This window comes from Oreochromis aureus, linkage group 23, assembly GCF_013358895.1.
Source record: "Oreochromis aureus strain Israel breed Guangdong linkage group 23, ZZ_aureus, whole genome shotgun sequence".
Taxonomy (NCBI): domain Eukaryota; kingdom Metazoa; phylum Chordata; class Actinopteri; order Cichliformes; family Cichlidae; genus Oreochromis; species Oreochromis aureus.
In genome coordinates, this window is record NC_052963.1 from 32,205,587 (window position 1) to 32,230,356 (window position 24,770).

At 38.9% G+C, this 24,770-nt stretch overlaps 1 protein-coding gene across 4 annotated transcripts in view; it reads left to right on the plus strand.

The window, feature by feature from the left end:
• The window catches only part of LOC116312956, an 85,910-nt gene that overhangs the window by 58,007 nt on the left and 3,133 nt on the right, over positions 1–24,770 (plus strand). For all 4 annotated transcript variants that reach the window (XM_031730489.2, XM_039607092.1, XM_039607093.1 and 1 more), the window contains exon 4: positions 17,727–17,932. In XM_031730489.2, the coding sequence (XP_031586349.1) occupies positions 17,727–17,932 (206 nt within the window). The remainder of the gene's footprint in view (positions 1–17,726; positions 17,933–24,770) is intronic.

Genomic DNA, 24,770 nt, shown 5'->3' on the forward strand with positions numbered 1-24,770 from the left:
GCAGCTTCCCATAGGGAAATTCACTGAAAACAACAGCAATGTATCAATTTACTAGCTGCTAATTTACCGTTGTCTCAGCTCATTAGGTTGAAATGCATCACTAACATCACATTAACACAGAACCAATGCAATAAATAAAGCTAAGGAAGCAATAGAAGCAATTTACCTGATCATTTCTGGTAATCACAGATTTGTTTGCTGATTGCTTTTTGCTATTAATGAACAGAATGTATGTTATCCAATCATGTGATAAGTGGGCCCTGGAAAGAGTGAAAATGGTAAGTGGCAGGGTCACTGTTATTTTTTTTTTTTGGCAATGGCACTGCAAAAGTGTGTCGCATCAAAATATGATAAGCATAATTTAAAGGAACAACAATAGAAGAGTTCATCCTAAAATCTGATGTCCCTTTCCTGTAGCAAAATGTGACATTTATTTATACTTGAACTCCAAGGAAACCTTTTTCCAGATGTCCAGACCCAAAATATTAAGATTGTCTCATAACAGTGGTTCATATCGAGTTCTGGAATATCTACATTATTGGACATTAAATGAACAGTCAGTTTTCTCCATCAGAGTGTCAGATGTGGGGGGAAAGAGGTTAAACTTGAGCAACTTTGGCAATGCCCAAATGTTTATCTCCAGGTTTGGGAATCTGCTAAAAATCAAGGCTTGTGGGCTTTCCCAGTGAGCAGCAGTCTGACAAACCATGAACCTGTGGCAGTATGGTTGAACATGTGCTGGAACATGTTTGTTCTATGATGGCTTAAACTCAAACTCACAAATTCGAATTTAAAGGATGTGCTGTTAATGTTTTGTTGCCAGATGCCACAAGGTCAAAGGTCTTGAAGAGCCCATGCCTCAGCTGCTGGCAGCCGTTTTAGCAGAACATAATGGACCAACAGCACATCATTCCAAGATGGCATAAGTTTTGACTCATAAAGTCACATGCATGAAAAGGAAGACTGGCAGTCTTTTGCAGTAATCAGCAGCGATTTTCGACTGTGGTTTTGATCCTCTCTATAGTACATGCAGTTAAAAATGTCTGGTGTTTCTCTGGGTTTAGAAAAATAACCAGACTTCCAGCAATAACTCATTTCCTCCAGATACTCCTGTACTGTATTTCACAGCATTCTTTCTTCTAAGTTTTCATGAAGAGAGACTGTATGTATATGTAATTCACATTGATGCAGGACCGTATTCATTGTAAATGTTTGTAGAAGCATCACAAATAGTTGTAGTAATTTGTCCAAAAATAAAGTAGACATTGTAAGCCATGCTAGTTTGTCTGTATCAAAAATTATCTGTAGTTTTGGGGAATGGGAATTGACATGAACTGTAGTTAGCAATGAACTGTACTTCTTTTTCCCCCCCTACCTCCTACTTTTTACATTTGTTGCTCTACTATTTGTGGCACTCGTGTGCTACATGATTATCATCGCCTCAGAAAGCTGCCTGAAATGTGTGGCAGTGTTCATGTACAAGACTCTTAAAGGAAATACATATGCCACAATGTGGAGTTTATGTTTAGTTATTTCAGTTACTTTTTTTCTAGTTTTGCCTTCTGCCTGTACTTTACTGGATTTGTTTGCCCTACTGCCTGATAGCCTTGGCCTATTTTATGATTAAAGATTTGGATTTTGGCCTTTTTTGGTTCCCCCTGCTATCCTACCCCTTGAGCATTTTTGCTGTCGTCATCATGGTGTTTTGAAACCAGACATGACGGGCAGGGGGGAACTGACGAGGAAACAAAGAACACAGCATGCCCGTTGGCTAATGAGCATAGCCTGGATAATCCTTCTTTCTCACTCTAGTTATAATTAATATACAAAATAAACTTCTTTCCCCCCCATATGATCTGAAAGTCTTAATTGAGACCATGAAGTGATCAGTAAAATGCTTATGGAGGAAGAAACCCTGTGGGCGGTTTTGCCTTAAGTTCTCTTGAAGTCTTTTTGCAACCACAAGAGTCTCCCCCTACTGGCCATCAAGTTTAAGCATTTCTGATTTGGTTTCACTTTTCAGACCCAGACGCTATGCCCATCTTTTAAACTATCTATGCCTTGGAATAAACATAGGAATATGGGAATAAGACTGGGAATGGAGACAAGTCAGAACGTGTAGACAGGGAAAAAGAAAAACCTTATCCTCTACTTGTGTGGTATACACACTGAACACGTTGGTGAATGAATCAGAATTAGTATGCAAGTGAACTGAAGCAGTGTCCCAGATTGTTCCCATCGATAATGTGCAGCGTTATCCACATTTTGAACACTCTTTGTCATTGCCGGTGAATCAACATCTATTGTTGTCATTCAGAATGACTACAAGACATTATCATTAGTTCTTAGAAGCAATGTATTTTCTGTATTTCATATGAATTCAACAAACAGTGCCTTTTTGCTATATACAGTGGTATTCACAGGATAACTTTAGCACTTTATCGTTTCTGCAGTAGATCTAAGAAGCTTTTTAGACACAAGTAGCATCAATAGGCCTGATGTCATTGTATTTAGTTTCATATTTCCATACTCTATAGGTCTGGATGCTATGGCCTAGATAGGTTTACCTAGTTATGTCAATCTATCCTTTTCTGTAGTTTAGCGTTTCACTGGAATGGCTTTTAGCTCATCCAGGGAGAGATCAAAAACTGCTGTTAGCTTACAGGCATTAACCTGCATAGTGATAGTGCACAGAGATATACCACGACATGATGTCATGTTTTCTGTCTTATCGTAGGCACTTAGTGTACAGCATGAGGCCCCTTGTGTCCTGTACCGTGTGTGTTTGGCTTCATTACAGATTGCGGTGATGAGGCAGTGTTACCTCGAACAAGCCTTATCATGTACAGTTTTACAGTTTCCTTGTTTCATCGGTGGAAGTATGAGAAGTGGGGTGTCACACTAGAGGAAGTAGGCCAATTAATCTACAGAACCCACCACCACATTTTTCACTGTTACCCACTAGCCAGGAGTTTCTCAAAGTGGAATCCCTGGAGAGTTTGTAGTGGCTGTTTGCTTGGGGGGAAGATCCTGATGCGCTGGTTTGAGGCATGTATGAGTTCTAGTGCTGTCTCCTGTCCAAACCCTCAACCAAACAGTTTCAGGGATCGAATATATAGATCCATAGTGTACGTGTATCATGTAACAGATTGGTCTTATTTTACATCATAATAAACATTGTAAGCCCAGCCACAAACAAAAATCCAGCTAATTCGGGAAATAATCTCAGTAATTACATTTGCCCAGGGCTGTACATTTGATCTATTTAAAATTATACTCAGTGTAAACATTTGTTTGCTTTCTCACTGCTACTTGAAACCAATTTCTGTGCACTGTTTGAAAAATATATGTTTACGTTTATATGATACCAGCCAAATTTAAACATATAAAATAAACATCTAAATATTAGACATCTGTCGTGTAGGAATCTTAGATGCTTAGACGTGGAACTCGCCATCGGACATTGGACGAAAACAGCCTTCACTTTTTGTCTCACCTGTAATTTACACTGAATACGTCACATTATGAACACTGTGCTTTACACATGCAGCAAGCTTTAAATGTAGTTGTACCATGTTTTATGAAATGGTGACATATGTGGATAATTTTTCATAAAGTTTGGCCTTTATTCACCTCAACTTCAGAAAGCAGCTGACCTTTATTTGAACCAGGTTTGTATTAGAGGCAGGCTTTTAAGTCCATTTCATTGATTGGAATAAATGGACATGGTTAAGTAGAAAGCCTCACTCTGATACACCTCCTTTAGCTCTTTTAGATTAGAAATTGAAAAGATGCGTCGGCCTGTGCATGAAACTTTTTTTTTAATAACAATGTATTTCTTTATAGAAATATGTGGTCATCGCACCAACTACCCAACGCACCCAGGGTGTCACATCTTTCCTAGTAGGCCATCAAGGTTAACATAACATATCATTTCTTTATATGTGAAGAAAATAGAACAGGTTAACAGGTTGTAACTTCTCATAACGGTGATAAGATTTATTTCTTGATCATTTTCTAAGGTTTCACTCAGAGTCAAAGCAGAGCTGCCCCTGTACAGCCCTCGCTGCCCTGTGGCTCCCATTTGTACTGTTACAGGACAATAAATCATAATGATTGACAGCTCTTGGTATAGCATTTCTTTGAGAATTAAATATGTTTTCAAACTGAAACTCGCCGTTTTAAAATTGGAATACGGTAAAACAGCACTGTGGTCTCAGATCATAACTTCACTCTGTCAATATACCAAGGAGTATCTTGTGGTCAAACTGTCTGATGTAATATTTCATACATTTCTGATGCTGTTATCAAGCGGCTAGAGTACATCAAAGGGGGCCACTACTGGTCTTTAGATTGACTGCCTGCTGGTGTCCATATTGTTTTTAATAGGCTGTTCGCAGCGGGCAGCAATACTACCGTTTGTGTTGCTCGGCCCTTCTCCTCGACTCCCTGATGCTTCCTGTGTTCTGTGTCTGTAACTAAAACTGAAAGAATACAGAGGTTTTCCTCCTAGAGGGCTGCGTTTGTCCATTTGATCAGGAGTGTTGTTCATGTCTGTTACATCAAAGCAAAACAAACTGTATAGTTAATAGTAAATAGTTATGGGGGGTATTTTTGGTTTTTCTTGGCTGCTCAAGAATCACTACAAAGGTAGCAACTATTCTTTGACATGAGTGAACACGTCATACTAATGGAAAGTATCAATGATAAAGTCCAGAGCAGAAATATACAATAAGGAAGCATTGAAATGGGCAGCATGATGGCACGTGGTTAGCACTGCTGCATGATAGCAAGAAGGTCTTGAGTTCAACGCCACCATTTAGCCGTGGCCTTTCCGTGTGGGGTCTGCATGTTATCCCCATGTACTTTGACTTCGTCCCACTGTTCAAAATGATGCAATCAGTGGGATGGGTTAGTTTTTGATTCTTACCCATAGGTGTGAATATGTGTGGGAATGGTTGCCTCTGTCTCTGTGTTAGAACTGGGTCAGATTGGCAACCTGTCCAGGGTGTACCCATATCTGTACCTCTGTACCCTTATGAAGCTGGGATTGGCTTCAGCCCACCTGTGACCCTGAATTGGATAAAGGGAAGAGAATGGATGGATGAATGGAAACAATGTAACAAAACTATAACCACAAGTACCTGTGGTTGGTCTTGAGCCTTGAAGAGACGTAAATAGAAGAGTCTGCAGCATGCGTTGGTATGTGTTTGTATTTCTTGGTAATTTGTGATGATAAACCATTCCATGTTTTCAGCTCTCAGTACACAACGGTGACAGGAAGTGCAAAACAATTTCTGGATGAAATGTTATAGCTGTGGCCAGTCAGAAATGGGCTTTATTTTGAACTTTTTGTAGATTTTTTTTACTTGATCACAACACATACAATACTTGTTTTTGTTAATCATAAAAAGCATTTTTTATTTGCAGCAAATATAGATAATTCCCAGTTTACAGTGCAGGTAAATATAGTATATTTATCATTTGCATGCATAGCTGTCCCTTCTTGATATGAAACAAGAGGAAAATCGTTGAAGTGGCCCTTAAAAGCATCCTTATGGTAGGGTCATATATTAAGTCTTTTGTTGGTGAAACACTTGTGTCATATTGTTTTCTAATCAACAGGTAACTGTTAAATTTGAATTGTAATTTAATTGCAATAGAATGAAACTGCATAGTGATTAGTATGAAATCTTAGGGCTAAGAAAATTAAGCATACTTCACTCAAACACATTCACTTAGTGCAGTGTAGCAGCAAGCGTCACTCTTAAGAGGAGCAATATACTGCTGTGAGTTTTAAGTATGCCCTCTGATTCAGTCAACTAAAAACCTGCCTTGAGTGAATTTTCAGAATTTCTCAATTTATGCCAATATTCATGAACGGGTAAGTCCGAATTGACCAGATAGGAAAGTTGTTAATGTAAACCTTTAATTTTGATGTAAATCAAACGAACTGAAAAAAGTCAGGAGAAGCAAAAAAAAAAAAAAAAAAAAATAGAAGGGAAAAAAAACTTCTGGAGCTCAAGGCTATGCTGGCTTACCTGTCTGAAAGGGAGCAATGAATAATTTGATCACATTTTTCATCTCACCCGAGTGCTGAACAAACAGGAATCTGTGATTAACAGTTTTAATTAGGATTCTAACTTGACAAATTCTTACAGCCTCGCAACGTTCCTAAGATGTATAAATCACTGGCCTGGGATCATCAAGCTGCCTCTTAAGTGAATGTGCCTCAAGATTACTTTGTGATTCCACAAACTGTGAGTCAGCCAAGGCTGAGTGTGTGTAACTAATCCTCTTCCCACCACATGTCAGGTGGAGGAAGTTTATGTCCACTCAATGAGCTGACTACCCTGCTCAGGTATTGGACTCTGGTGTTTTTTTCCCCTCTCTGTTTCTTCTTTGACTCTTGAAAGCTGGATGTCAAAACTGAGAGGAGCCCATGTTCCTTTGCCTCCAGAGTGTCAGATGTCTACACACCTGGATTATGAGGTCACTGGAAAAAATAATAGTGGACTGGTAGATGTGGATCATTTACAGATGCCAGTTAGGGTTAGAAAATATGAAATTGTCCTCTTTTTAATGTATTATTTAATCAGAGTTTTTTTAAACAGTTCTTTTGAAATAATTACTTTTTAAAAATAGGTTTTGATTTTATATAATAGAAAGATATCTTTTTTCCTCTAATCAGTAACTTTTCCCCTAAGGGAATTTAAATTGAAATAAAGACTAAAGTGTTTTGTTTGGGCATAAAATCCATTCTTGTTCAACAAAATGCCAAGATTAACAGTAAAATGCATGTGAGGTAGCAAAGACTCACTCCCCTTTACTATATATGGACCAATTTTAATATCATGCCGGGGATTCCCATGATGCATTGAGTTTTTCCCTTCCAGTCACCTTTCTCACTCACTATGTGCTAACAGACCTCTCTGCATCGAATCATATCTGTTATTAATCGTCTCTCTCTTCCACAGCATGTCTTTCATCCTGTTTTCCTTCTTTCACCCCAACCGGTCGCAGCAGATGGCCGCCCCTCCCTGAGCCTGGTTCTGCCGGAGGTTTCTTCCTGTTAAAGGGAGTTTTCCTTCCCACTGTCGCCAAAGTGCTTGCTCATAGGGGGTCATATGATTGTTGGGTTTTCTCTGTATTTATTATTGTGCTATCTACTGTACAATATAAAGCGCCTTGAGGCGACTTTTGTTGTGATTTGGCGCTATATAAATAAAATTGAATTGAATTGAATTGAATTGCATAGTCACCTATCAAAGGCCGATTTTGAGCTATGAGAAACTCTGGACGTCATAGAAAATAATGTTCTAGTATGTCCAAACATTTGAAACAAAAAAAGTTTACAGAAATAAAGCTCGGTAACCTCATTTTGTTTTCATCCTTTTGTTTTTTCAAGGTGATGTTGCATTAAGAGTGATTTTATCCTAAAAGAAAAATGAGAAAAACTGTGGCCCCAGACAGCTTCCCTGTGGAACACCATAGTATTGTATACTTCACTCAGAAAAACAAAAAATTTAAAGGTTTGTTGTTGTGTTCCATCATATAATTAGTTTCTCAAGTTAAATAAAGAAAGACAGGTCTGACCAATTAAGTACTGATTACATTAATTGAAACTCTGCTGGAATATAATGAATTAAAGATTTGGTGTTCAACTTGTTTATTCCCCATTATGGAGCAAAGCGCTTTTTTCCTACTTTTCCCTTTAATCACTGTGCACTAAGTGTAAATTTATAGCTATAAAAAGTGCTGCACTGTAATTTTGCAGCACTTTGGTTAGTAATGGATGAAGACACACACCATCCCTCAGCCCCCATGACCCGCCCTAATGCCAAATTTAAACATCAGTAATGTGCACTGGTGTCTGAAATTCCATTGTGAAATGTTAAATTTAAATCTTGATGATATGCATCGTAACTATTGTAATCAGACACCCCAAGCTTCGCCTCCGTTATTAATTGTCCAAAGCATAATGATTTATTGTAGTCCTGCAGTAGGATTATTAATTTTCTGGTTGATTATACCTGTGGGCGGCAACAACGCTGTTCTGCATATAAGCATCTGCTAAATGAAAAAGTATTCTTCACATGAAAATATGTCCTTGGAGAAACAGCAGCTCATTTTTAGTTTAATCAAACATATGTAAAAGTACTGTTGATTATGAATACAGTGGCATGTATTCAGAGGGGAAACGTATAATGAACATTACTTAATGATTTTTTTCTTTGTTCAGACTTGTTATTGAAACAAAAACTTCATTGTGTATGCGGTTAACTCCAACTGTTGCTCTTTCCAATCAGTTGTACGCCGTGACTTGGCAAAGCCTTTCGGCCCTGCATCCCAAACTGCACCTGCACCGCAACAAAAACACGCAGCCCCAATATATGGCTCTGCTGTGACACTGGCGGTTTACATTCCAAAGGAACGGCGGAGAGTGACAGAAGTGTGTGTACAATACAAACCGCTCGCAGCCAGGCAAGTCTGGGTACGCCCGGACTGCAAACTGCAGGCCAAGTTCAAACTTCACTCAAAGAAATCACTGGGATCTCAACACTTAGAGGAATGCACAGGTGCAGACACTCAGCAGCAGACAATCAGAGCCAGCACTTGATCAGTTTGACACTTTGCAGGGCCGGGGCCAGTGGCAAGTTCCTGTGGGAGTGTGATTGGGGCCCATGTAACAAAGGAAACAAGTCCACTGATGCCCCCCCAGCCCTTGCCTGTATTTGTGCAGTAACCTGGCTGGTTGAATCCATCTCCACTCTTCTGCTCATTTACAGCCACACAGCTGATGGTTGTGTAATAACACTTTTACTCTGATAAGCTTGGCATGAGTATCCACTGGCATATTAATCTGTCCATGTCCAATTAATCAATGCTGGATTACATGTTGATGCTCTTAGCTGCAGGCTTCCACTTACATTTACTGATATCAGGATGTTACTTTTAATAGAACAGAGCACATTGCGTTCATTTCTTTGGCACCAAATAGATGTTTTTGCACTTCATTTTGGTTTAACATGATCAGTCAGGAGAGAATGTATGAAGAGCTCTGTTTGCAGCTTCATTGATCACAAGAGATATTACTGTCGATCAAATAAATTTTCTCATGACTTTCATTAACTAAATTAAATTAAATATGCAATTAACGAACCTCACTGATAAAATTGGGAGGAAGGGGACATGATGCAGTACTTTAATGATACTGATTAGGATTGCTGCTTAACATCGCAGCAGTCTTATGCTAAATCAGGCTTGTTTGCAATACCACATCTGACACATCAGTGCTGAGAAGGGAAGACAGCACAGTGCTCACCCCGTCCTCTCTGGCCACTAAGAAGGAGAGGCAGATTAATTAACAGACCTTTGCAGCCAATGAAGACAGGTGGCAATAATCCTGACAAGCGACAGATCTGAAGCCTCTCATACAAAACCAATTTCAACTGAGCTCCATTTTTCAAAAGCTCATCAGGGTGAAGAACGAGAGAGTTGAACCCGTGTGGCTGCAGAATTTGTTTCTCTCTGATTGCCTTGTCAGGATATCTTATCCGATGGCAGATGACCAAAACCCCACCCTTCATAGACAAACTCTCCCTCTTTCTGTCTCTCTGACACACAATCTGTTCCACACAATGCATCCTCTGTTTTCCCACTCACATGCGGTGCCTTACACTTCCCCACAAGGACGCACATTCAGCCACAATCAACCAGTCGCCAAGTTACTCATCAGTAGTTTGAGACTAGCAAGGGCATTTGAAATGAATATGAGAAACAGACAGAGGTAGGCAACATCAATTTTTTTTCTGCAACCGGCAGAGTTGGAGACTTATACGACCAATATCACAGACAGGCTTTATCAAGCCGAGCCAATACCATAATTAAGCTAAAGCTCGTTCGATGAGTTGTTTGAAAACAATGTCTCTCTCTACTCATTTTAACGCACCAAGTCTGTGAAAGGGTGTTAAATATGCACGATACTGTGCTGCTGAGGTAAAAGAAAGGGAAATACATTAGTGGGATTGTTGAAAGCTGGGACTAATTAACCCTGCTATTATAAAATGGGAAAGAAATGTCAGATCATTGTAACATGATGCCGTTTGGCTGATCTGTACAAACCGCATGGTTAGATTTATGCATTGTTGCTCACATTCTCACACAGTACGCGTCGGGTTTACACAGTACAAGAGAAAAGGCTTAAAGAACCAGACAGTCGGGTTCAAATCTCAGGTAACGAGTACAGGAGGAGGTAAAAAGACCAGGTTGCATTACAGTCTGGCTCTCACACCGTGATCGTACTACAACCCCTGGCAAAAACTATGGAGGATGTTCATTCAACTTTTTTTGCTTCATAGGAAATGACACAAAACTATTTTGGACTTCACAAGACTTGAAACAAATTCAGTTTAATTATTTCAATTAATGGCATGATTGGTTTTAAAGATTAAGTAGAGGAAAAAATATGGAATCATCAAGAAAGACATCACTATCAGTACACAATTAGCTTTAACACTCTTTGGTTGAAACCAGCTTCTATTGCTGGCATAGCAACAGTGTGAGCGAATGATTGCCATCTCTCCTGGTTTTTCACATGACATCCAACCCATATCATAAATGAGCGGGTAAATATGCTTGTTTTTTATAGGCATGCTGCTTTGAGTTTGAGTTTTTTTGCCACACTTTGTGTTGGATTTTCCTTCCATTGTTTCAAGTTATAGCTCTTTCAGTCTGGTGCAAAATCATGTTAGGGTCTCTGAGATTATCATCTATACATTCAGGCATTTAGATTAGAAAAACACATTTCAAGGTGCCAAGGTGTAATTTTTTTTCCTCAACATTGAGTGATTCAGTATTTTTTCCCTTGATTTGATCTAGAAAAGATTTCTGAATTACAATAACTTAATTTACATTGACTCAGGAATGTTAGATTAAGCCAGGATGTTCATCAATGAAACAAAAATAGTTTTCTTTCATCTAATTGTTTCCTACAAAATAAAAGAGCTGAGTGAATATCCTAGAAGTGTAGTGATTCTATCATTATTGTCAACTGCCGTACTTTTAATTTAACACTGAAGAGGTGGTGACCTTACACTAAAGGAAAATCACCAGGACTGTGATCATAATTATCTTTAACATTGTAGGGTTTAATTTACTTGAGAATAAAATGCATTTTGTTTATCTAATTGCTAGAAAGAAGTATGTCTGCACAGAATCAGTGGGTAAACCATGTGTGCATCAGTCCTGCTTCCGTGCACCTCCTAATGGCTAATCTTGAGCCAGTCAAAACCCTGTAGTGCGGGAATAAAAAACCACTTTGTTAGGAAATTTAAGAAAAATCTATCTGCCTGCCTAAGAAGGCTTTGGTGTATATGTTTGTTGGGACTGGGATGACTGTGAGTAAACTGTGTTCACAAACTGTTTGTACTGTAGCACCTGGTCTGAACTTGTTTTGCACATGACAAATACACATATTGTTATTAATATAGAACTGAAACTATTTAAAAAAGCAAACAAAAACTAAACTTGATTGAAAATCAGAAAATAAATAAAATTAATGAGTAAAATTCATACCTTTTCCTGTTATTTAAAGAAATACACTCCTTTTTAATTCATTGCAAGTGCTGCTTTATAAACCTAAAATATCTGCGACATAAAAGTTAAAAAGAGTCAGCTGCAGTTTAAATTGAAGGCTCTGATTCTCACTGTTTATCTTGGTTATTGTCTTTGATCTAATGAGATTATTTGTCTGGACAGAATGGACCCCAGTTGGTTTACTGCAGTGCAATCACAAGCACATTATAGTAATGTTACTATCCATTGGAAATTAAGTACATAATAATGTGCTGCACTTGCATTAATGTGATTGATCGTGTCTGTTGGGGATATGCATACATAACAGTCTTTGCTTCCCTTTTCGGCTCTTTAGCTAACCCTCCTCAGGAGAACCTCAGTGGTCGATGATAGGATCCACCCCGACTGTCCAAACACTGCTCCCTCGGGGACATTAATTTCCAGCCAGTCCAATGAGTGAGTCAAAAGAGACAGCGCTCACTAAGCATGAAGATTAGGGAGTCGGGATTCAAACTTCTCAATTAAAAAAGTCTCTTTTTTTCCCAGACAGAAAGTATAATGGCAAATTAATTTCCCAGAGATTAATGTACAAGGTAAATATTTTAGTATAAGTATTTATCTTCTAAAAAGTCAGAGGATGTACACCCCCTTTGCTCCCATCCCCCTTCCCTGCACTCCCAGTGTGTGTTGAAACAGCTCAGATGCATAAGGAGTCTAATGAGAGAAGAGATTCCAAGCAGCCTGATGGCTCTCATCAATCACCTTTCTCCTTTGGATGTGTGATGCCGGCCGGGGGATGGGGCCACGGAGGGGTGGGTGAGTGGGGAGGGAAGGCATCGGGCTTTTAATCTCAATAAGTTAATAGACTTTCGAGTTTGGTCATGCTAAGTAGAACTTCATCCTTGTTGCTTGCAAACAAGCAGCATTTACACAGGAGACGGTCTCAGGAGCTGCTTGGCATTTCCATGTTACAGAGTTAATTTGTGTCACACCTGAAATTAGGAGATCTAACTAGAGTTTGTCGATACACCTATAAAGGCCAGTTAAAGGTTACTAAATACTGACGCAGCTCGGGGAAGCCAATCTAGATATCTACTGTGGCAAGAGTAAGAGATAAATGGATCTTAATGTTAATTAGACACAGGCCTTTCCAAGCAAAATAACTGTAACATAATACTCCTGACTGTATAATACCATCCCATCTCTCCGTGTATCATATTTATCAGCCCAGTGTCTGGTAGGTAGAAGCATGTCGTTTGATTTTTGTTGTCTAATGGCTGTCAGCAAACATCTTGTAGTTGTAACCACCTTCTGGCAGTAGCAGCTCGTTGTATCGTTCCAGACGCCAGTAAAAAACTAGCTGCATAAGCTTTTTTTGCGTGTGTTCGAAAGTCAATTTCCTAATATTAAGAGTTTTGCCAAAAAAATCTCTGACTCCTGAGAAACACATTAGAACCTGAAAAAATTTGGTTCCTCACAAACAGTTTAAACAGTATAAAATAAAAAAAAAATACTTCCGCTTGACTTACTATTGGTCCATTTTGTCACTTTATAATGTATTTAGCATTTTCTGGCTACTCATTCCTTTACTTTCAGCATTCAGCTAACCAACACATCATGACATTTTCTGCAATATTTAACAACTAGAAGTGCACTTTACATTTTTTTAATCTTTATGTGATTTTACTGAAAACATAAAAAATTGCAATATTGCTAGAGCAGCTCTAAGCCTGTAAGTTTGTTTGTTTTTCTACTTGTAAGTGAAATCAAAGACTTCATTTCGCTTCTTGTCCTCTTTCCGAATGTAAACGCTGCATAAAAACCTCGATGAAACAGAAAAATATACAGACCTGGATCAGATTATCTTCTGCCATATTACATCACCTGTAGCGGTTTGTTCCTCTCCAAGACGTTATATTAAAACTTTGATGTTATTATTGGAGTTCTGTGATGTAATATCACCATGACAGTCCTTTAAATGTTGGGTCAAACATTCTGACCATGACTTTATGAGGATTATAACATATTTTTGTATAGCACTGACGTGACAGCTGTGGTTCATTAATTATCTCCTTTGCTGGACGTTGTGTATGAGTACTTCTGGAGGGAGAGGGGCTAATGTGGAAAATATGTAGAAAATGTATTTAGGTTGACAGTCGGGCTATTAATAATGATTGTGTTTGGATAAATAGTGCCCTACTTTCACAATCTGTAGAATCTAAATATTCCCAATAGGCTTCTTCCCTCCTGTATTGATTGATTAGTATAGTGTTTAAAGGTCATAGTCATAAAACATCAGGAGTAAATAACAGACTGATTTTTTTTAATGTATTGCTTGTTGGGTTTTTAAATTATTGCTTCTCAGTGTAGTGTTTGGATTACCACGTGTTATTTGAATTTGGGATTGGCTGCAGAGCAAATGTAATTTCTGGCAAGACGGCGTTCCTCTCCATAAAGGGGCAGACCTGGGGGTAGATATCCTTTGTGTACTGTGTTTGTAATCAGTTCCCTTCACGAAGACGACGCACCGCTGCGTCTCCTTTCTCTCTCCTCCCCAAAACACTCAAAACCTGCTTTCATTCTATGCAGAGTCACGTGGAGGCGAGACAGATGTGACTGGCTGTCTCCTTATTGTCGCCTTACTCAGCGTCTTCACAGATAATTAATTTGACGGAGGGCTTACAATAAAACATACTAAGACTGGTTTGGCCTTGATGTGACTAAAAGCTGCAGCCCGGTTGATGGATATGACGCTAACAGCTTCATTTCAGTCTGCCTTTTTAGGATTGTGTTCAAATGCTTTCAGTCTCGCAAACATTAAGGACTGACCACCACAACTGGGTTTTTTTTTTTTTTTTAATAGCTTTCCTTATAAGGTTCCCAAAATAAAAGAAGATAGCCTTGGGAGTACAGTCATGTCTCGGTTTATGCAGACATTTATCTCGACGTCTGGAGTTTCTTTGGCAAGAACGATGGCTCGCGGTATTTTCTTTTTTTTAATTTGTATTAATAAAAACATTTTCACCAACAGATATTTTAAAAATGTTCAGTGTTATGGAACCACATTGAGATTTACTTTGATGTTTAAAAGTTCATTCGACTGAAATTCAATTTCAGAAGAAGTCATTTCTGAATTACTGATCGCGACATTGCAAATTAATTAAAATACAGCAACCTGATTGTGACTCTGGAAGTTTTTTTGGTCCTTAAATTGGCTGCATTGTTTTAAAAATAACTAAATTCACTGACTTTTCTTTATTTGAAAGCACGCACACAAACAGTCCTTACATATATATATATCTATATATATATATATATATATATCTATATATATATGTATAATGTGACATTAGAATAAGATATGTACGTGGACAAAAAAGGTTTGCGGTCTAAACCCCCCAAAAGGTGATTGGTTTTCATTTGGCTGTGACACTGGTCGACCTTGACAAGGAAAAAAATCACCACAAAAGAAACCACGAGAGAACACGAGTGGAAACCATAACCCTGTAATTTAATCAGATCAACCGAAATCAAAGGAGGCAAAAGTTCAGGATTTGAATGCAATGAAATGTATCAGCTTCTTAGAACCTACTGACATTGCTCACTTGTGGAGGAGCAAGCCTCGACAGAAAGGGCTGAGTAATGAAGATGGATGCATTCTGTTATCAGCCAGCCACTTACTGGGGCCTGATGTAACCTTAAACATTGAGGATAGCTCAGTTGCACAAAGAATCTAATTAATGAATAGCAGCCATGAAAGAGGACAAGGCAAGTGTGCATTTGCAGATGAATTCCAGACACTAATCAAACGCTGTTTAAGTGGTTTGGTTTGTCTCCAGAGCGAGGCGATATTTGGACAGGACTTAAGGCACTGTTTGCATGCACACTTAATGACTGCATGCATTTTTTCGTGCTTATATGTGTACATGTGTGTGTGTGTGTGTGTGTTTTATCTTGCTTTCAAGTGTTATGTACACCCATGCCAAGCCTGAAGTAATGAAGCACTGAATGTGTAGAGCAGGTGTGAGGTTAAAGCATTAGTTTGAGTTTCTTCCAATATTAGGAGGTTTTGTTTAGTCTCTATTACAGGGTCATAGTGCAGTTACTGTACTAGGATTTGGATATGAAGAAACTTTGTTCTGCTGCTCAGTGTGTGCTGACTGCTTTAAGCTGGGGACACATTTACAAGCTAGAGTGCCTCTAATTTCTAAGAGCTGGACAGCAATTAATCTCTATAAACTGAGATCTTTGTATGGATATACCAGATCTGTGGGGATCGGGTCAACATTTTTGTACTTCCATTTGTAGTCCAAGTTGTATTGACCAATCACAGCTGAGTAAGCATTGGCTGCATTTAGGTATTTCCATGTGGGCTGCAGAAGTGGCGCACAGTGCTATCTTGAGACCATTCCCTATCATCTAATGATGATTTATCCTTCATTCTTTCCCTGCGGGATGGTATTGCTCTCTCACTTATTCTCTGTTGTGGTCAAATGACACATAAATCAGTCGCTAGATGTCAAAGTATGAGTCTCATGGATGTTATGTGCAGTTTTTCCTTAAATCTGTTGAAGTTTTTCACAAGTTCCTGCAAACCTTTCACAATACAAGTGTTTTCTCTTCGAGCTTTTAATGTGAATTTGTACAGGAAAGGTTGAGTTATTATAATCCATTAAGTTTAGCAGATTGGGAGGAGATTGAAATGACAAAAATTGGACTGTTTTTCCATGTTAAACAGAAGAAATAATGGTCCGTCACTTAGTTTTGTCGGGATGTCACTGTTCCTGTTCCTGTTTTAATTTTAATGTGTTAACATACAGACCACAGACCATTCATTGAGCTGTTTAAAGACAGTTGGTAGTTTAATGTTAAGTATTTTCTTCAGTGAATCAGTCAGCACACTCCAGGCACTTAAGTTAGGTTTGGACAAGCAGGAACAGGCCATTATATTATGTCAGCTAGAGAAATTAAAAACAAACTAATCCAAATCTGTGGAGTGCCTGAACCTGTTTTTTATGCCTTTTTTCTGCTAATAATATTCTTTTTAATATCATGTCCTTTCACAGCGCTCCTGCTATTATAACACCTTATTAAGACGTTTCAGCGTTTGATTTGCCTTTATTGGCTCTTGAAATTAGCTAATAGATGAAATTAGCTTGAATGATGATTGATGTCTAAAGTATGCTAAATGTGTTATTTCCTCTTTTGGAGAATAAAGAAAGTACAGTGTTGTTTTATTTGCACTCCAGAGTTTATGGACTCAAGTCGAAAATTTCACGCAAACTCAAACATTTTTCATTTTTATTCACTTCTTCCATATTATTAAATCAATATAAATTACAAACAATGAGATAAGAATGCAGATAATGTTATTATGTTTCAAAATTGTGAGTTTCTATTTATGTAATCTTGCAAACTTTAGAGAGACAGCTTGAATTTCAGTTTGGAGGATTTCACACTGAGCCAGAGCGCTTGGACTTACCTGTCTGCGCTAACGTGGTGATAGTCATCGGCTCAGCTCACTTAACTCTTCGTGTCACAGATTTGCTAAGCTCATATTCAGGTAAACAAAACAACCTGAGCTACTGACTACAAAATATAATTTAACAAATCACTTAGAAGGACATAACGCATGCATATTATGCACACCCTTCACTTTCCAGGCAGGCAGTCTGGACATTATTAATAAACAGAGTGACGCTGACAGACAGGTTGACGGTTGGTCTTTGCTTTTACTTCATGTTCTCATGTCTTTCTTGCATAATACTCTCAGCCTGACAGGACTCATATTAATGCTTTCGTTTTATCCCTCACCAGTAGCATGAATATGTTGCTGTCACACACACACACACGCTCACATTCAGTCGAAATGAGCGCAGTGTAATTGTACTTTTAAGTGGTGCTTTTCATCCACACTGTAGTTGAAGTTATTCAGAAATAATCAGGGTGCTAAATTAAAAAACGAAAGTGTTGCAGGAACATTAGTGTAGCATTAAATATGAAGTTTACACAACTTGAGCTTTTTACTGCTTTGAGCATTTAAAGTGGGTTCATCCAATTGGATCACGGAGATCAGAATCAAAAACATTTCTGTGTTTCTACATGTAGAATGAACCTTGTCATGAGACTTCCTTCTTTATGTCGTCCAGTACCAGCTGCAGAGGAGTTCCCCGTGGCGGTCGGTGAGCTTCCAGTGGCAGACGTGGCTCGTGCTGATCACGGCGACCGTTTTGATGAGTCTGGTGCCCTACGCTGTTTACTGCATGATGACAGCCTTCACCAACCCTCCTCCTCCCAGCACCTTTAAAGTGGCAGCAATTTCCTTCGGTATACTGACAGAGACCCTGCTCATCAAGTGAGTGTGTTCTGTTTTACTGTGCATTTATTCACTAACTCATATCTGTAGTGTTTTTTTCCCACCATGGAGTGCCCTTGGGCTGAACTCAGTCTAACACGGTCAGAATGATTAATGATTAAAATGGTGATAACATTCTTTCCGCACTCTTTCCATATTCTGTTCTGCTAAATACATAAAACAATATTATCAAGTAACATTTCATTTTTATGTGAGTTTAAAAACAAGAAGCAGCGAGTGCCTGTGTCATCCAAATAATCATCTCTGAAAACATGTTGTTGTCTGACCCACAGCACCCTCCCACCTCTCTTGTTTTCACTTAGTCTCCTTTTCCATCTCTATATTGCTAATTGGAACGATGCCTGCGGTACTGTAAACCATTAGTAAATGAACAGTCTGTTTTTATTAACATCTTACTTGTAAATAATGCATTAGATTTCTGGCATAAACAATATCTACTCTCTGATTAGAAAGCAGCATATGGCAGGTCCTGTAATCAGATTACAGATACAGGTTATGTAACCTGTAATTGCCTAAATTAGTGATAAATATATAATGGGTTACTTAGAATTAATTTCCTAATAATATTTTTGAAAATCAAGCTTTTTAATGTGGCTTTGCCGACTTTGCTTAATTAAACTGGATGCTGGGATTCAGACAAGCTCCCCTGCTTAATAACATGCTTTCTAAAATATGATGGTGGCAGTGGAAGTGACCCTCCAATCACCCTAAACAGCTTTCTGTGCCAGTAGCAAAATTAAAACTTTGTGTTCTACATGTGTCCTTCCTCTAGTATTTGTTTTAACTTGGAGAAAAAAAGGCAGGCTGTTTGTAATTAACTCAACAAGGCTTCTAACGTTTTTTTTCCCCCTTCCTCTCCCTCCATTAACCGCCCTTGCAAGGAATGTGGCTACTCAACTGGTAATTAATAAATATGGTGGTGGTGGTGGTAATGTGCTTCTGCATCATTATGTTGTTGAAGCCCTTATCCACACTAGTAATGAGCTGTAATTTTATGACAGGAAGTTGGTTTGTTTACAGCATGTTTGGCAGCGTCAGATGGGCTGCGTTCTTAGCAGATCTCGGCTGCAGGTATTTGCTCATTATTCAAGTCAAAAGAGGTTCAAATATGTTTTAGTTCAAACGCTCGCACTCTTACAGGAATCATTCATGCTGACATGTGGTTTTCAGTGGTTAGCACATTGAAGCATCTCCTTTGTGCTATTCATGTTTCAATGTGTCTACATAACAAGTTAAACAGATGATCTGTTTCGGTCCATAATGTCCATAAGTATTTGGACAATGATGCATTGTCTTTTTTTTTTTTGTAGAGAGCTACAGTGGATGTTAAATTAAAAATCAATCAAAAATAAGACTGAAGTTCAGACTTTCAACTTTAATTCAAGTGGTTTAACAATCATAGTCATTTTTACACACAGCCGTCCATTTTCCAAGGTTTAAAAAAAATTAAACTATTGATGGACAAGCAGTTTGATATCCAAGTGAGTCCGCTTCCCTTGTATTTTCATGACAAAGTATGCAGATAAACAATCTGTAGTTGATTTCAAGTGTTGAAATTGAGGCCTAAAGAAATATCAGTGCTAGTGAGGAAGGCATTTGAACTATCATAGATTTAGTAAAAACTCCATGAGTGTCCAAATCAACAATCTGGTTCCTTCTTACAAAGAGGACTGTGCTGACCAGCTCAGTAACACCAACAGGTGTGAAAAAACTCAGTTCGATTAAAGTTGAACTGCTAGGTATATTTTTCTGCTTTGATTGAAAGCCTACAACAAAGAAGGTGCAAACAACTTGTTACACCCAGGAAAAAGAAGGTCAGATTAGACAAAAAATATCTAAAAGTGCCTGCACGGTTCTGGAAAACAGTCTTTGGACAGAAGCCAAGATGAAACTGGCACTGAAAGATGTACCAGAATGATGGGAAGAGAAAAACGTGGAGAAGAAAAGGAACAGTTTGGGACCTGAAGCACACTACGTCATCTGTAAAACACGGTGTAATGTTATGGGATGGGCATGTATGGCTGCTAGTGGAACTGGGTCAGTAATGTTTTTATTGATGATGTCACTGCTAATAAAAGTAGCAGGATGAATTGTGAGGGGTACAGGGCAACACTCTCTGCTCAGGTTCATCCCAGTGCTGGAAAACTAATGGGACGGCACTCACAGTGCAACTAGATAATAATCCAAAGCAAACCTCACAAACAACCCAAGAGTTTCTCAAAGCTGAGAATTTAAAAATTCTTCAATGGACAAGTCAGTCATAGGATCTCAACCCAATGGATCAACTTTTCAGTTATTGAAGGTTATCGAGTTTTCAGTTGAGCCTCTGAAAATGAGGCACTGTGTATAAAAACGAAGGCTAATAAAATACTTTTTTAAAACCCTTTGAATTAAAATTGAAAGTTAAAATCCACCGTGGTGGTGTACAGAGGTAAAACTACAAAAGATGTCATTGTCTAAATGGTTATGGACCTAACTGTACATTATTACTGGTACAGTAAGAGGGTTGGTGGGAGCCCTCATTAGGATTGGTGGTCTTCACAGACCTTGTGTCTCATGGTGCTTGTGCTGCCTGGGATGTGCCAGTGTCCTGCTGCCCCTTGTCAGTGTGCATCTCAGTCACACTTCAGCCCCAAGGGTGGGAGCTCTAGTAAGGAACGACCCCAACTCACCCCCACCCACGACTCTGCCCAATAGTCTGATAGACAGAGATAAGATGAAGATAAACAAGCAAACAGCTCAGAATGACCTTTTATTGTCTGCATCATGTTGGATCCTTGTTGTGAACTCATTTGCTTAATTTAAACGAAAAACTAATAGGGGAAAAATAAGTGCAGGACACAGGTTCATCTTGTATGGAGTTACGTGCTAATTAGGGGGTGTATTTGACCATAAACCTCGTCTTGCAAGGGAATCCACCAGTCAGTCCCTGGTGGATTTTGACTCCAATGAGACACTCAAAGGACAGTGGACTTGCACATCTTGAGGGACAAAACCTAGAAAGTTTTACTGCCCATACAATTAATTTACTGTCCGAAGACTCTGTGAGCAACAGTGAACAAGAGGCACGCTTGTTGTATAACATAACAAAAATTAATTCCAAAGAATAATCATTTTATCCCTGTTATTTGGTTTTTAGAATCACTGGGAAGCAAAATTGGAACTGAGATTAAAATCTGATTAATCACCCAGATCTGTGTAATTGTTGTGTGTCAGCTACAGCATCTTTTGTTATGTAAGATTTATTTAGACGAAACCACGCAGCAGGTCCAGCTCCACATGTAAGCTCAACTTGACAATAATAATTTTATTTCACAGTTGAGTTCAAGAATGCATTTTTGTTCATCTCATAAAAACTCCAACAATCCTTCGTTCAGCGATGCTCTGGCCTCCTTCCGGCATTTTGACCCTCCAAAATAATCTTCTTGCCCTCCTCCTCGTGCTGCAGGTCTGTTATTGGACACATTCACAAAGTCACATGATATTTGTCAGACTTGAACTGCCTTTCAGAAGGCTGTCACACAGTATGCGCTCTCTCCTTCCTTTACTGTCATGGTGAGAGTTTGCGGCGCTGCGACAGTGCCCTGACCATGCAGCTCTGCGCTGTGAATTTTTATATGCCATTGCCTGGAGGTTAGAAACTCTCATTATGCCGTGTTAGATTTATTAAAATAGATTATGGAAATGTTAATTAAGTCATTAATTACATTATTTAAGCAGCATTGACAGATAAGGGAGTGTGTATGTGTGTGTGTGGGGGGGGGGTCGAGCTCCCTGGGTGGTTTAAAAGGATGTGATTGGTGACAAGGGACACTGTGGAGATGGCGTCTAACCGCTAGCACTGACATGATACAAAGTGGCCTACACTGCTCTCTCACCTCACGCTACTGTCTACAGCAGTTTGCAGAGCTGCCTGAGGACGAATAGCTCATCGCCCTTTTACAGATTTAGAAGTGCACACAAGGCTACAAATGTGCTGCTTTTAAGTGGCCGCTGCGCGTAAGTTGAGCAGATTTGGAGACGAGTGCTCTGAGCGTACATTCTGCTTTACATTCTCATTTTTTGTCAACATTTGGACGACGCATTTGCACTGACATTTGAGCAAAAGGCCTCAAACCAAATTTGCAAGCTGTTCCAAAGGAAAACACAACAGCACAATTGTAAGATGAATTACCCACGAGTTGATACCATGGACTCTCTTATCTGTTGACAGTTTAGTTACCACAAAGCACAAGAAATGTGTTTTCCAATTCTCTGAGAATTGAGCTTTTCTTTGTCCCATCAAACCTATATTAAGGGAGGGAAAATTGCTCTGATCACTCTTGATAAGAACAAATGATAGATGTTGTAAACAAGCCGAAGGCTTCAATTCTGATCTGAGGCATTGATTTGCCTCAGCAGCCAATTACTGTGGTGGACCGAGGTTATGCATTCATTGTACTGGGAAAAGGATTTTTTTGTCCACCTGTTATTATTTTGTAAAATGCTAAATTAAAACTGTTTTTTTTTTAATGGTGAAAAAATCCAGGTGGAAATAAGCAGTCTTCCCTTGGTTTTCGATCAGGTTGAAGGCAGCGCTGAAAGGTGAATGTCTTCATATTAAGTGGCTGCTGATTGTAGGAAATGATACAGTGTGTTGCTGCCTGGCCACCTCAGAGTCAAGCTATCATGATTAGCTTCTACATCAGTCACATGAACCCAATGATCAGTAACTGATTACTGAGATAGTTGGTATGCACTGTGCCTACAAGAACACACTCATGGAAGGTCTCCCAAGACTGAAACGTGCTTTTTTTCCAGTGTCACAGTAGAATTTTACATTTTCAGCATTTTTTTCTCTTTCTTTCTTTCTGTATGTTGTATGTATGTATGTATTTGTTGTCCTGCCACATCCACTGCAAGACAGACATGGAACACTTTGTTTTTCACTTGTCAAACATTCTCTGACTCGCTGATGCCTTGTATGCTTAATGTGTAGGTGGGAGCTAAGGTGGAAAGAGCTCGTCTGGCTCCCACCACCAACTCCTCAAAAGTTTACCCATTAACATTTTATATTCAGATTAATTAAAAATTTAAGAAAAGACCACTGATGGCTTCTTTGGCATTGATTCTCCATTGAGTTTCTGGAACTCTATTCCAGTTATAAATGCCACTCTACCAAAGGATATTTCTTAATTTGGTGTTTTGATGGTGATGTAGAGCACGGTCCAATGCACTGGCCTGTATCTCTGGGTTGAGAGTTGGTTAATCTAAAAGCTTTATCATGTTTTTTTATATTCATCAAGCCACTCTGTGACCCATTGTATGAAAATAGCCACTGAGATATTAGTGAAGACCTCTTATGATTCCATGAGTGTTTTTTTCATTAGTAACTTGGTGGGTTGGATCTAATTGTTGTTCAAAGGACACTTCAACAATCTGCAGTGCAGGAGTATTGACTAAAGATTTGTGATTGAGTCATTACTTAGTTAGCATGCCATAAATAATCCTCCTTTTTAGCTTTAATAATGAGCATAATTTGTATTTACTGAAGTTAGAGAATGGGGGAGCCGAGGGCTGAAATCCCAGAGACTTTTAATCAACCGGATCAACAAGTCTTTTTAACTGAAGGACCCAGTCCCAACTGGCCATTAAAAAGAATGAAAGTTTAAGCACTTCCTCACTGGATTCACCTTTAAGACCCACGAGCTCTGCCCATTTTTATATCCTCTATAGTTGTGTGCTGTGGACGGAGGGGATTGTCAACCTGGAAGAGATCTCTCCCTTCAGGATAGAGAGTAGTATTTATTGTGCTGACCTTTATTTTAATAAAATTCAACTTGTATCTCATTTTATTCATAATTGATAAAAAAAAATGTGGGGCACTGCTATAAGGAGACTAGTGGACTCGAACCATGTAAGCAAAATCGGCCCGCAGGACAACACAGGCACCAGATGCTCTCACAACAACACAACAATGCTCTCGTAACAATTGTTACACGTATGTAACCTATTTGTGCATAGCAACCAAAAGGCAAGCACTGGTGAGATCTTCTTCAGATACATTTTGAGATACTGTGCACAAAGAAAAACATTGTTTTTTAATAAAAAAAAAACATCCTCACAGTTCAGTTGGTCTCAGTTCAGCAGTTTTTTGTAATACGAGGGCAAAAAGGTTTTGGCTGTATATTAGGTCACATATACTGTTTGCATGCAAGAGTCCAACAAACAAAGTGCTTCCAAGTTTTTATCCCTGTTTAATAAAGAGGGTGAATGTTAAGGAGTTAATGGCCCTGATGTACTCTAAAACACACAGACCTGGCTCTGTTAATACTTATGTGTGCTGAACGGATAATTGGAGGTGAGCTTCCCTCCCTCCAAGACATCTACAGGAAGCGGTGCCTGAGGAAAGCGGGGAGGATCATCAAGGACTCCAGTCACCCCAGCCATAAACTCTTCAGACTACTTCCATCAGGAAGGAGGTTCTGCAGCATCCGGTCCCGAACCAGCAGACTGAGAGACAGCTTTTTCCACCAGGCCATCAGACTGCTGAACACGTCATAGACACCTCACCCTCACTACTGGAACTTCAACATTATGCACTCCATACTGTACATTAATGCCACTGTTTTGCACATACCTACCTCTGTATATTTTATATTTTATATATCTTATTTTATTGTTTACTCTATTTCATTTGTAAAACATGTATATACACACTCACACACACACACACACACACACACACGTAGAAAAACATATTTAGTACACACATTCAGTAATGTATATACCTTTATATATGGTACATATATTTATTACTTTTTAAATTAACCATTTT